Here is a 13,637-nt window from a genome sequence, read left to right as displayed (position 1 = left end):
TCTGACCCCACCCCCCCACCTCCATGTGCATGTCCTGAAGTTGGGAAAGCTGTTCTGCTAATGCAGTTCTCTTGTGTGGAAATGAGACATCATCAATCCAACAGAGCCTCAAATCCACTGGAAGCCAACAGGTTCGGGATATTTGAATTATTCCAATGCTTTACGAATCATTCCATCACGATACCTTCATGCCTTTTGCATTAATTGCACATTACTGCTGTATGCTGACGATTCTGCCCTTGTAGTAGCTGGTTACTGCTGATGTCCAACAACAGCTGTCACCTGAACTCCAGTTGGTTTGTTATTGGCTTACTGATAAAAGGATTTCTCTGCACTGAGGGAAGGAAGACAAGTCCACACTGCTTGGCTTAAAAACAAAAAACAAAAACAAAAAAAGACTCAACATTTGTGATGCTATTAATTAGGGCTGAAACAATTAGTTGAGTAACTCAAATAATTCAATTACAAAAAATGTTCGAGGCAAATTCTGTGCCTCGAATCTCTGTTTAACGTTGTAGTTCATATGCCAGGCCTGTGTGTGGTGCTGCAATGTCCCCAGACAAAACAACAGAAGACGAGAGCATGCGTATAAGCCGTGTAAAAGCTAATCAATGTAGCACCAAAACCTACAGCTTTCCAACACGATACACAGAGTAAAAGAAAGCCTTTTAAGAGAAAGACGGTCCACGGTGATCATCTGAAGTAGACTGACTGCACATTTAAAGCGAAGCAGTGTGTCTGTTTTTAAAAAACACACGTTTGGTTCACTGGCTGTTCAATTTTCTTCGTACTTCATGAAGCAGCATCGTGTTTCAAACATGAACTCAGCTCACAGGCCAGTGAGACCTGCTTGCGTCTCTGGACAGAGGGTCCCCACACCTCATCACTACTGTCCTCAGAGACAGCAGGTGCACTCTGTGTGTCCACTCACAGGAGACACATGGGGCTGAGTAAAACACGTCCACGTGTGGACAAACTGTCTTCACCCGCTCACCTCCAGACTCCACACACAGCCGCTGTGGTACAGAGCTGAGTAGACCTTCTTCACATTCCTCGTGTCTCCCACCTCCCACACGTACATGCTGTGGTCGTTGTACACACAGGTCAAACACCTGCCCACCGGGTCAAAGGTCAGGGCCACGGTGTCTGGGTAACAGGGAACAGCAGGTGGCAAGCTGGAAAGAAGAGCCCACACTGTGGTCAGCAGCCTGGCTTCTTTCACACTCTCTGGTGTATTTTTAACACGCTCACCTGGGACGGACCTTCCAGGTGACATCGACCCCGAGTTGGTGCGGCCGAGGGAGCGTGGTGACGTACTGCAGGTTGAACGGACTGAAAACTCTCACCACACCATCCGCACAGCCACAAAATATGAAGTCATCACTGACCGCCAGGCAGCACGCCGACGCCGTCTGTCAACAGCGAGCACCGGGTCAGAAACAGGACGCAGCAGAACCAAAAAACCTTCAGGTGTCCCTCTGAAGCCCACTGACCTTCAGGTCGACCCAGGCCGTCAGGGTTCGACTGCCGGTGAACAGGCACAGCAAACCCGAACTGGTGATGCAGTAGGTGCTGGAAGCCATCGGGCCACGCCCACACGCCACGCCACTGAACACACTGTTCTTATGGTCGCCAAGCAACCCTGACCGACCAATCAGAGGCACTGTACTATTCACCTGCAGAGAGGACATAATTACTGGAGAGAGCACAGTCATGATGAGGTCTTTCTGTTTGTCCCAAAGTTAGCCTTCAGCTGTTCCATGCTGCTTTCACCGTCCCCTCAGAAAAACCTGCTTCAGACGACACCATAACATCATTAAAAAAAAGTATAAACACTGTACAACGTGACCGACTGATTCTGAATCTGTTTCCAGCCTCATGGGATTTAAAATCACATTTTTACACATTTTGGTTTCAACTCTCAGATCGGATTTCGGGTGCGTTTTGTGACTTTTTCCACCATGCAAAGCTCATGGTGCCAAGAAAAGCCCCTCTTGGGGTGTGTGTGTGTGTGTCGGGGGGGGGGGGGGGGGGGGGGGTACTAAAAAAACAATTAAGAAATCACATGTTCATAAGTATTCACAGTTGTTGCCATGAAGCTCAGAATTGAGCTCAGGTGCCTCCTGTTTCCACTGATCATCCTTGAGATGTTTCTGCAGCTTAATTGGAGTCCACCTGGGGTACATTCAGTTGATTGGACATGATTTGGAAAGACACACACCTGTCTACATATAAGGTCCCACAGTTGACAGTCAGAGCACAAACCAAGCATGAAGTCAAAGGAATCGTCTGTAGACCTCAGAGTCAGGATTGTCTGGAGGCACAAATCTGGGGAAGGGAACAGAAATATTTCTGCTGCTTTGAAGGTCCCAATGAGCACAGTGGCCTCCATTATCTATAAATGGAAGAAGTTCAAATCCACCAGGACTCTTCCTACAGCTGGCTGCCCGTCTAAACTGAGCGATCAGGGGAGAAGGGCCTTAGTCAGGGAGGTGACCAAGAACCCGATGGTCACTCTGTCAGAGCTCCGGCATTCCTCTGTGGAGGCATCCCTGAGCCTGGTTCTGCTGGAGGTTTCTTCCTGTTAAAAGGGAGTTTTTCCTTCCCACTGTAGCCAAGTGCTTGCTCACAGGGGGTCGTTTTGACCGTTGGGGTTTTACATGATTATTGTATGGCCTTGCCTTACAATATAAAGCGCCTTGGGGCAACTGTTTGTTGTGATTTGGCGCTATATAAAAAAAATTGATTGATTGATTGATTGGAGAGAGGAGAACCTTCCAGAAGGACAACCATCTCTGCAGCAATCCACCAATCAGGTCTGTATGGTAGAGTGGCCAGACAGAAGCCACTCCTTAGTAAAAGGCACATGGCAGCCCACCTGGAGTTTGACAAATGACACCTGAAGGACTCTCAGACCAGGAGAAACAAAATTCTCTGGTCTGATGAGACAAAGATTGAACTCTTTGGCATCATGTTTGGAGGAAACCAGGCACCATCCCTACAGTGAAGCATGGTGGTGGCAGCATCATGCTGTGGGGATGTTTGTCAGCAGCAGGAACGGGGAGACTAGTCAGGATTGAGGGAAAGATGAATGCAGCAATGTACAGAGACAACCTGGATGAAAACCTGCTCTAGAACGCTCTGGACCTCACACTGGGGCGACGGTTCATCTTTCAGCAGGACAATGACCCTAAACACACAGCCAAGATATCAAAGGAGTGGCTTCAGGACAACTCTGTGAATGTCCTTGAGTGGCCCAGCCAGAGCTCAGACCTGAATACGACTGAACATCTCTGGAGAGATCTGAAAATGTCTGTGCACCGACGCTCCACAGCCAACCTGATGGAGCTTGAGAGGTGCTGCAAAGATGAATGGACCAAACTGCCCAAAGATAGGTGCACCAAGCTTGTGGTATCATATTCAAGAAGACTTGAGGCTGGAATTGCTGCCAAAGGTGCATCAACAAAGTATTGAACAAAGGCTGTGAATACTTATGGACATGTGATTTTAGTTTTTTTATGTTTTAATAAATTTCCAAAAAGAAAAAAGAAAAACAGATCATGTTATCATTATGGGGTGTTCTGAGTGGAATTTTGAGGGAAAAAAAATAATTGACTCCATTTTGGAATAAGGTTGTAACATAAAATGTGGGAAAAGTGAAGTGCTATGAATACTTTCCAGACGTACACAGGGGTCAAAATAAAAAGATGCTCCAATCATATTCATAACTATACCACATTATTTGTCTGATCATGAAGATACCAAAAGGTATAGTATGGACTATCTGTGACTGAATGTTATGGGGTAAAAACAGCAAGAATGGTGACAAAGGTCAATTTCAGTTTGTACAGTGATCAAGAGTTAAAGTTGTTCCAATTCTGGTAAAAAGTGGTGCAAATTATTGGTCGAGCTAATAATTAATACAATAATAATAATAATATTATAATATAATAATAATAATACAATAGTTTTGATTGTGCCGATGTCCAGAGTAAAGGTCAAACAAGGTCACCGTCAATTGGATTCTATGACATGTGACATATCGTAAGTAAGTCCCTTCGGCTGCTCCCTTGTTTGCACTCGGGGTCGCCACAGCAAATGGATCAGAAAAGTCCACAACTTCACAACACGGAGTCGAAAAAAGAGGAAATTGTACATCTTACCTTTGAATTGGAGGTGATGACTGTTGAAAGAAAAGCTTGTTGAGGGTCAAATTAATCCATAAGTAAAGTAAGTCCCTTCGGCTGCTCCCTTGTTTGTACTCGGGGTCGCCACAGCAAATCCAAGGTGGATCTCCATGTTGAATTGGCACAGGTTTTACGCCGGATGCCCTTCCTGATGCAACTCCACATTACACGGAGAAATGTGGCAGGGATGGGATTTGAACGCAGAACCTTCTGCACTGAAACCAAGCGCATTAACCACTTGGCCACCACCCCCTAAGACATTTGACATATGTTACCCTGTAATATATAACTAAGCATGACACATGGTGCAGACTATTGCTTTTTAAAACCCAATTAACCTTTTTGGAATCTCTGTGATCAGACAAATAATCTGTTATATTTTTCAATATAATAGGGTTAAAATGAAAAATTCTCCAGTGTAGTTCTTCAATTGACCCCTACCTGACTGCCTCGTGAAAATTCAAGTGGCCAATCGTTTTTGTCCAAAAGAGTAATATCTAAGGAGTATTTGTGCTGAATTTAGTGCTTGCATCACCATTTGAAGGATTCCTCAGTAAATATTCTCTTATCTGCTGCACTAAAAAAAGGATCAGCAGTGAAAAATCACGATCAACGGGTTTGATATTCTTGATGTGAAAAATCTGTATATTATGCAACAAGTGTCACCTTTTATTGAACAGAAAACAACAAAATAGCTATTTTGTTGTCAACAGTACTGTTTACCATGGCAACAGTTTTTTCTAATATGACCCTATCGGCACAAAGCCCATACCTATGGTCACGGGCTTTGTGTATTGGTATTTTTTCCCCCCATTCTTTAGCATGGGCTCCCAAAATTTCCTGTACATTTGTATTGTCAAGTGTCACCTATCATCAACTGTCATCTATTTTCTGAATCTGAATACAGATCTTATGTGCTGATGAGATTTAAGTTTGTGCTAAACTCCATTTTAACAGTGGAACTGATGGGGAGCAGTAAATATTAATTTGTGATTCAGGGTTCTCCCCAGACAACGGAAGAACAGCACCGCGCCATCATAGCGTTATCACAGCGCCGTTATACTGTTCTCTGCTCTCAGGTAGTTCTCTAAAATGCAGCCAGGCTGTTTGTGCTGAACTGCCTGCTCGCCCCTCCATCCACCGCAGAGAGAGAGAGAGAGAGAGAGAGAGAGAGAGAGAGAGAGAGAGAGAGAGAGAGAAGAAAGTGTGAACATCATGTGCTACAGCTGTAAAAAGCAGTGAAGCAATTTTAATAAACGATCATCTTCACCACACAGCTTCAGTGAAACAGTAAAGTGTGAAAAGTGATCCAGAAAGTTTTTCATCCAGGATTCATCTTTAAAAGAGCAAATTTACTCCTTTATTTTTTCCAGATTTTTTTTTTTTCATTTTCTTTTTATTATTGTTGTTTATGCACCAGTGACAGCAGATCAAATTACTTGTATGTGAGAACTTACTTGGCAATAAATTTGATTCTGATTTGACAATCCAATCAGTCCAGGTTTAGCTCTTGTTCAAACAAGACAATTAGGGGTTTTGTTGTTTTTTTTTTTGTTTTTTTTTAATAATAAGTATGCAATCCCACTCAGAAATGCTGAAAAAAAAATGCTAAACTGTGAACATGACAGAAAAACTGACTGGATTAAAGGTACAGTGTGTCAATTTTAAAGAAGATGGGAGCAAATGTTATGTTCATCAAACAATGTGTTTTTAAATGTTTCAATGTTATTTATTTTATTAACTTATACAGAAAAATACAAAAAGAACTTTGATATTACAACGTAAGTGCCATTTTTTGTGTATTATTCTTGCTGTCAATGCATCTAAAACCAGTCAAAATGACTCAGAACGCGCTGCCTCGGGTGATAAATGCCAACAGCACCGCTAAAACTTTCTGGGGAGAACCCTGTGATTTCTTTTGGTCTTGTATCTCGTCATCTTGTGGTTCCAGAAAGTGGATGAGAGCAGATCATTAAACACTCTCCTGCTGTTACTTCATTCAGTGACGCTTCTCAGAAATTTGTTCACTGTTGTTCGAAGAAATGTTTTTAAAATACTTTTTTCTGGATTGTATGTTTGTTTGTTGATGTTTTTGTGTTCGTCGTGACTCCACGTTGGTGCGAGACGTGGCCTCGGTCAGATGACTGTGTGATGTCATACCCGTCGTTCTTTGGAGGCTTCCAGGTACCAGAACTTGACATGCCTGTTGCCGGCGGTGACGAAGTAGCTGCTGTCCTGTCCGAAGGCGACAGCGAGGACCCTGCTGGACACCTTGTTGGAGGCAACAATCAGCCCCTTCTGAACCACAAAACAGACCCACAGGCTTCAATGAGAATGTGCATTCTGGGAAAGTAAAGATGTCAAACTGTGGTGAGGCTGCCAAACCGCATTGTGATTTGCTGAAATACACATGACAAGTGGAAAGCATGATGGGTAATGTGGCTGTGGTTTTGTTTGGCAGAAACGTTTCTGAAGTATACTTTTAATGATTAAAATTTAAATTAAAATTTAAATTAAAATTAAAATTTCAAGGCCAATGACCTGAGTGAGGGCAGCCACATACAAGTCACGAGTATGATCGATTTAAACGTTCGAGTGACCTGAAAACGAGGTTCTCTGTTAGAACCTTGTGCACATCACATTCGGCCCTGTTTGGATGCATATCTTTTTGTGTGTGTGTGTGTATGTCTCTCTCTTCTTTTCTTCTTTTAAGTTACATGTGCCTTGTAAACCGCACTAGAATGTTTCAAATTGTTAAATGCCAAGATGGTTTGTACATTTAATTCTTTAAAAAGAAAAGAAAAAAAAAAAGCGCCCGGCTTCAGTTACACCCAATCAGAATGCCGCTCTCGAGAACAATCCAATCAAAGTAAGGCTTACTAAGGGGGATTTAGATTCAGCCAATAGTAAATGTAAAAATGCATGTCTTTTTTTTTTTATCTCTATTTCTCATGATAATACTGAGAACGTTATTGTGGCCTTGTTTTTTGTTCGTTTACTGTTTGTTATTGCATTTGTTGAAATAAAGTTTCGAGAAAAAAAAAAAAAAAAAAAAACATTCGGTCCTGTGTCCATACAGTGGTTTTTTCTGAGCACAAGCATCTTTTTTCAGTTGCTCTAAATGAGAACGAGCGGATGTGAGGCGGTCACATCCGCTGTAAGCTGAAGCGTTGTAATGTCCCAGTCACACGGCACATAACGAAGGACAACGAAGCCCTGACGAAACAAGAAATCTGGACTTTCGTTGGCATCACTTAACCTTCACGCAGCTTCGTTGCTGCAGCTGGCGCTTCGTCAGGATTTTTAAACTGTTGAAAAATGTGAACGAAGGGCAACGAAAAACCTCAATTCATCCATGTTTCATTTTGCTGTCGTTCTTGACGTTTTTTAATTGTTTGTTTAGTTTTTGTAACGTTAGCATTTAGTTTGACTTCGTTTGAGCAGCTGCATGTTTTCACACTGTGCAGAAGCCGGTTTGTGAGCGCTGAGGCTGCTGCTGCATTCATGTACTGTCAGAAATTACAGGGCAAACTCAGCCTGCTTGCTTGGATTTTTTTTTTTATCTGGGGGGAGAGTCAGGTTCAATGCACTCAGGCACCTTATATAGGGAAGAATTAATCTTTTGTGTGGATACAATTAATTATTTTGCCACAAGCAACTGCTGAATTTGAAACAACAATAAAGTTGTGTAATTTCCGACAGTACTTGAATACAGCATTAGCGGCAGCTGCTGCGTGTGCTTATTTTTTTTTTAAATATAACAATATGAGTGTAGGAATGATAATCCAGCTCTTCTGTACATGTGGCAACAGGTAGATGATTCAGATGATTATATAAAGAGCTGTTCTGGAAGGAAGAATTCACGTTGTGGATCAGCTGCAGCTAGTGGAATAAACGCACGTGAGTCAATGCGCGCGTTCACACGGACTGATTAACTTACTGCTCTGATATATTCAATCATCTTTACTTATATTTATTCCACCTTTGACAGTTTTCAGTTATAAATCAATATATATGGTTTAGTATATATACATACATATATATATATATATATACATGAACGATAGATAGATAAGATAGATAGACAGATATCCACACTACGTCGTTTAAAAAAAAAAATCCATCCACATCGAACCGTATAAATGTGTTGTAATTAGTCTGCCAAACCTTTGGGTGGCGGTACTGATTAAAATTCTATCCAATCAGGAGCCTTATTCTCTTGTCGTCACTTCCACAAAAACTAAAAACATGGCGCCAACCTCGTTCGTGTGGACAGATAAGGAGTCGGAATTACTTCTAACCGTCGTTTTAGAATACAAAGTTAACAAATATATGCACACAAAAAGCGCCTGGACAATGGACAATACCAACACTTTGAGAGCAGCCATCAATCAATCAATTCAATCAATTTTATTTATATAGCACCAAATCACAACAAACAGTTGCCCCAAGGCGCTTTATATTGTAAGGCAAGGCCATACAATAATTACGTAAAAACCCCAACGGTCAAAACGACCCCCTGTGAGCAAGCACTTGGCGACAGTGGGAAGGAAAAACTCCCTTTTAACAGGAAGAAACCTCCAGCAGAACCAGGCTCAGGGAGGGGCAGTCTTCTGCTGGGACTGGTTGGGGCTGAGGGAGAGAATCAGGAAAAAGACATGCTGTGGAGGGGAGCAGAGATCAATCACTAATTATTAAATGCAGAGTGGTGCATACAGAGCAAAAGGAGAAAGAAACACTCAGTGCATCATGGGAACCCCCCAGCAGTCTAAGTCTATAGCAGCATAACTAAGGGATGGTTCAGGGTCACCTGATCCAGCCCTAACTATAAGCTTTAGAAAAAAGGAAAGTTTTAAGCCTAATCTTAAAAGTAGAGAGGGTGTCTGTCTCCCTGATCCGAATTGGGAGCTGGTTCCACAGGAGAGGAGCCTGAAAGCTGAAGGCTCTGCCTCCCATTCTACTCTTATAAACCCTAGGAACTACAAGTAAGCCTGCAGTCTGAGAGCGAAGTGCTCTATTGGGGTGATATGGTACTACGAGGTCCCTAAGATAAGATGGGACCTGATTATTCAAAACCTTATAAGTAAGAATAATTTTAAATTCTATTCTAGAATTAACAGGAAGCCAATGAAGAGAGGCCAATATGGGTGAGATATGCTCTCTCCTTCTAGTCCCCGTTAGTACTCTAGCTGCAGCATTTTGAATTAACTGAAGGCTTTTCAGGGAACTTTTAGGACAACCTGATAATAATGAATTACAATAGTCCAGCCTAGAGGAAATAAATGCATGAATTAGTTTTTCAGCATCAATCTGAGACAAGACCTTTCTAATTTTAGAGATATTGCATAAATGCAAAAAAGCAGTCCTACATATTTGTTTAATATGCGCATTGAATGACATATCCTGATCAAAAATGACTCCAAGATTTCTCACAGTATTACTAGAGGTCAGGGTAATGCCATCCAGAGTAAGGATCTGGTTAGACACCATGTTTCTAAGATTTGTGGGGCCCAGTACAATAACTTCAGTTTTATCTGAGTTTAAAAGCAGGAAATTACAGGTCATCCATGTCTTTATGTCTGTAAGACAATCCTGCAGTTTAGCTAATTGGTGTGTGTCCTCTGGCTTCATGGATAGATAAAGCTGGGTATCATCTGCGTAACAATGAAAATTTAAGCAATGTCGTCTAATGATACTGCCTAAGGGAAGCATGTATAAAGTGAATAAAATTGGTCCTAGCACAGAACCCTGTGGAACTCCATAATTAACCTTAGTCTATGAAGAAGATTCCCCATTTACATTAACAAATTGTAATCTATTAGATAAATATGAATCAAACCACCGCAGCGCAGTGCCTTTAATACCTATGGCATGCTCTAATCTCTAATAAAATTTTATGGTCAACAGTATCAAAAGCAGCACTGAGGTCTAACAGAACATGTACCCCATGTATACCCAGATGTTTAATACTGCCATGAACACTCCTGGCCAGTAGATGGCAGTAGCGGCCTTGAAAAAATGTCAAACAAAATTCCAGATAATCCGTGTCTGCTACATTTAAGATGCGTGGAATTTAACAAACGCAAATACACTAACGTCTAGAAACCCAGAGAATATATTCACGAGAGTTTTAGGCACTAGAGTTTAATGCTGTTATCTGTGGACCCTGAACAGAGTGTCTGAAATGCATTTGTCCTGTCATGAACGTCTGAGATTACCTTATGCTACCTATAATGCATTGCTGCCTGGCACAGCATGTGCTCACAAAACCTTAAAAATTAGCACATTACTTTAAAACGAAAACATATATCTGATATTTTCACTTTATAAACTTCAGACATGACAATAATTTTAAATAACTTGTCTAAAATGAATGGATAAAATTTGAACCATAAGTTAAACATGTATGCCTCTGGATGACTTGGTGACATTGCGATTATGTTAGTATGGTGTTAAAGGAAATGACTTTTTTTTTTGGTCAACAGTTTTCCTTTGCTTACAGACGATAGAGTGGTTTCTGTTTGCAGAGGGTAGAACAACATGCCTATTAGGAAACTTTTAACAGGTAGGTCTCAACAGCTTTAACAGTTTTAAAAATGTTTTTCACCGTTCAGCTTAGTTTAGTACGTTATCGGTCTAAAAGTTATCGGACAGTAATTCATCGGAAGATAATTAGTCCGATGATGGCTTTTAAATTTATCTAAAAAGATAATCCGATAATGAAAACATTATCTTCGATAATTATCTGTTATCGGATTATTGGAAGTGTGCCCACCACTGATGAATAGTGACTTTTTTAAACTTTTTCCCTTCGTTCAGGAATCGTCGTGTGCCGTGTGACTGGGCCATAATGTGAAGATCCTGGAACTTTTGAGAAAAGCTCTGTGCCGTCACTGCAGTGTCTTTTCAGGCAACCATTCAAATGAAGTAAAACTTGTCACTCAGCGAAGGCGAAGCTGTGATGGGTGAAGCTTCTGTGATCAGCCGATTTCTCACAAAATCGGTCATAATACACACAAAATTTTAAAAAAAAATCTGTGACAGTTGTTTGGTCAGACACTATGGTACTGCTGAGAGTGAGTACTTTCTATTGACGTGCATAGTAATCATCAGTTGTTGTCATGGATACAAATCCCAAGAAGAGCATTTTTTTTTCCTTTTAAGAAACTGCTGAGATCAACAGGTGTCAACAGGAAAAAGCTGGAATGGCCTGAAGGGCCATTGTTCGGATGTTTTGATTACACCCTCCAAATGGGTTAGTGACAGGCAGCACACCTGTATGACTTGTGTTTGTCTTTAGTTTTATAGTTTATTATCATTTCAAACAGAACACCCCACAGGTCATAAACCTGAAAACACAAAGAAATGAACAAAATTTACAATTATATTCACTGAATATAATTGTAACATCATTTCACTTAAAGAATACATTCTACTATTTAGCTACAAATAATGACCTTTATTTCTAATTTTTAATACTTGTATACTTATAATTATTCTTATAAACCCCATCCAATCTATATTCCCTGGTTTTCTAATCTCCGACTAACGCAGTAGGCCCCGCAGACTACATTTCCCATCATGCATAGTGTTGAACACGCTTGCACAGAGCGCAGCTCCCCCACGCTCCGACTGGCACAGTGCATAAAGCCCAATTTGACGCTCAGAGACAGCCCTTTAGACAAGCACGACTCCTTTAAAGCCTACTACGCTATCGTCCGCTACATTATTTGGCTTGGTAATCACCAAACACAGTTTTGGCTACAGCTAATATGGCTAACAGAGAGCACGCTCCCCTCACGCCACGCACCACACGTGATGCAATTTAACCAGTGGTGGGCACAGTTCCGATAATCCGATAACAGATAATTATCGAAGATAATGTTTTCATTTTCGGATTATCTTTTTAGATAACTTTAAAAACCATTATCGGACTAATTATCTTCCGATAAATTTTTGTCCGATAACTTTTAGACTAATAACATAGTAAACAAATCTGAACAGCAGCAAACATTTTTAAAATTTAAAATCAGTTGAGCACCTACCTGTTACGTTTCCTAACAGATGTGTAGTTCTACCCTCTGCAAACAGAAGAGAGCTGCTTCTAGAAGAAACTGCTCTATCCTCTGCAGGCAAAGGAGAACTGGTTCCAAAAAAAAAAAAAAAAAAAAAAAAAAAAAAAAAAAAAGCATTTCTTTTAACACCATACTGATACACGGGCAATATCACCCAAGTCATCCAGAGGCATACATCATTAACTTATGGTTCAAATTTTAACCAAACTAATTTTGGACAAGTTATTTAAAATTACTGTCATGTCTGAAGTTTTATAAAGTAAAAATATCAGCGATATGTTTTAGTTTTAAAGTACTAATTTTTAAGGTTTTAGTGTGGACATGCTGTGCCCAGTAGTGCATTAAGGGTAGAATAGGGTAATCTCAGTATGTTCACGACATGACAAATGCATTTCAGACACTCTGTTCAGGCTCCACGGACACCAGCATTAAACTCTAGTGCCTAAAACCCTCGTGAATATATTCTCTGGGTTTATAGGTTATTGTATTTGCGTTTGTTAGATTCCACGCATCTTAAATGTAACAGACAGATTATCTGGAATTTTGTTTTGGCAAGTTTTCAAGGCCTCTACTGCCTTCTACTAGCCAGTAGTGTTCATGGCAGTTCATGGCAGTATTCGCCCTGAAGCTGAACAGACATTGTATGATATTTTAATCACAAGTTAAGTTTTTTTTCAAACTTAATTTACAAACCCTTTCGATGGGAGACATCAAAGTTTATAAAAAAAATAATAAAAAAAAAATTACAAGACAGCTCTGCGATGTTTGTACATGCACAGTGTGAGCGGTTGGACGCTTGTAGCTCTTCAGCAGCAGGATACCCTCACGACGGCCAACCAGAATAATATCAAACAGGTTTGATTTTCATTTGATCATACGATCGGTGATCAGGAGGTGGTCGTGAGATGTTAAACTCAGCTTGTTACTCCATGTACACTACACGATGCAGGACACGTGATTAACCTGAAACTCGGTCCAAAAAATTCTTGCACGAATGAAAAAGGGCCAACACTAGCACAGTGTAAAGCCAACATTTATGTGTCAAGACAATATTGAGTGCACGTTTTACATCATCAAACGTGCGCACATTCTCTCCACATGCAAAACATTTTGTGATGACACTTCCAGGGCTCCGTAAAAATGCCTGTTTTTATAAATAAAAAATGGAATATTTTACAAAAGCACATTTATCTGTAAACACCAACACACGACACACGTCACATTAACGTGTTGGTTTACATAATGAATGACTGAACCAATCAGTGTTTAGCAGAGGCACTTTTACCCAGAATCCTTTGTGATCTGTCTGTGTTTGTTACAAAACCTCATAATTAGTGCATTATTCAACATCAAAAGATATATGTTATATTTTAAA

General features: G+C 40.7%; 1 protein-coding gene across 1 annotated transcript in view; it reads right to left on the bottom strand.

Annotated features, from left to right (window-relative positions):
• wdr62 (WD repeat domain 62) overlaps positions 1–13,637 on the bottom strand; it is a 206,245-nt gene that overhangs the window by 174,224 nt on the left and 18,384 nt on the right. Inside the window, exons 6-9 of the mRNA XM_034168870.1 lie at positions 6,348–6,485; positions 1,494–1,676; positions 1,252–1,412; positions 995–1,175 (exon numbers count right to left, since the gene is read on the bottom strand). Of these exons, the coding sequence (XP_034024761.1) occupies positions 995–1,175; positions 1,252–1,412; positions 1,494–1,676; positions 6,348–6,485 (663 nt within the window). The remainder of the gene's footprint in view (positions 1–994; positions 1,176–1,251; positions 1,413–1,493; positions 1,677–6,347; positions 6,486–13,637) is intronic.

The sequence above is a fragment of the Thalassophryne amazonica genome, chromosome 4, assembly GCF_902500255.1.
Source record: "Thalassophryne amazonica chromosome 4, fThaAma1.1, whole genome shotgun sequence".
NCBI classification, from domain to species: domain Eukaryota; kingdom Metazoa; phylum Chordata; class Actinopteri; order Batrachoidiformes; family Batrachoididae; genus Thalassophryne; species Thalassophryne amazonica.
This window is presented reverse-complemented; position numbering and strand designations above follow the sequence as displayed.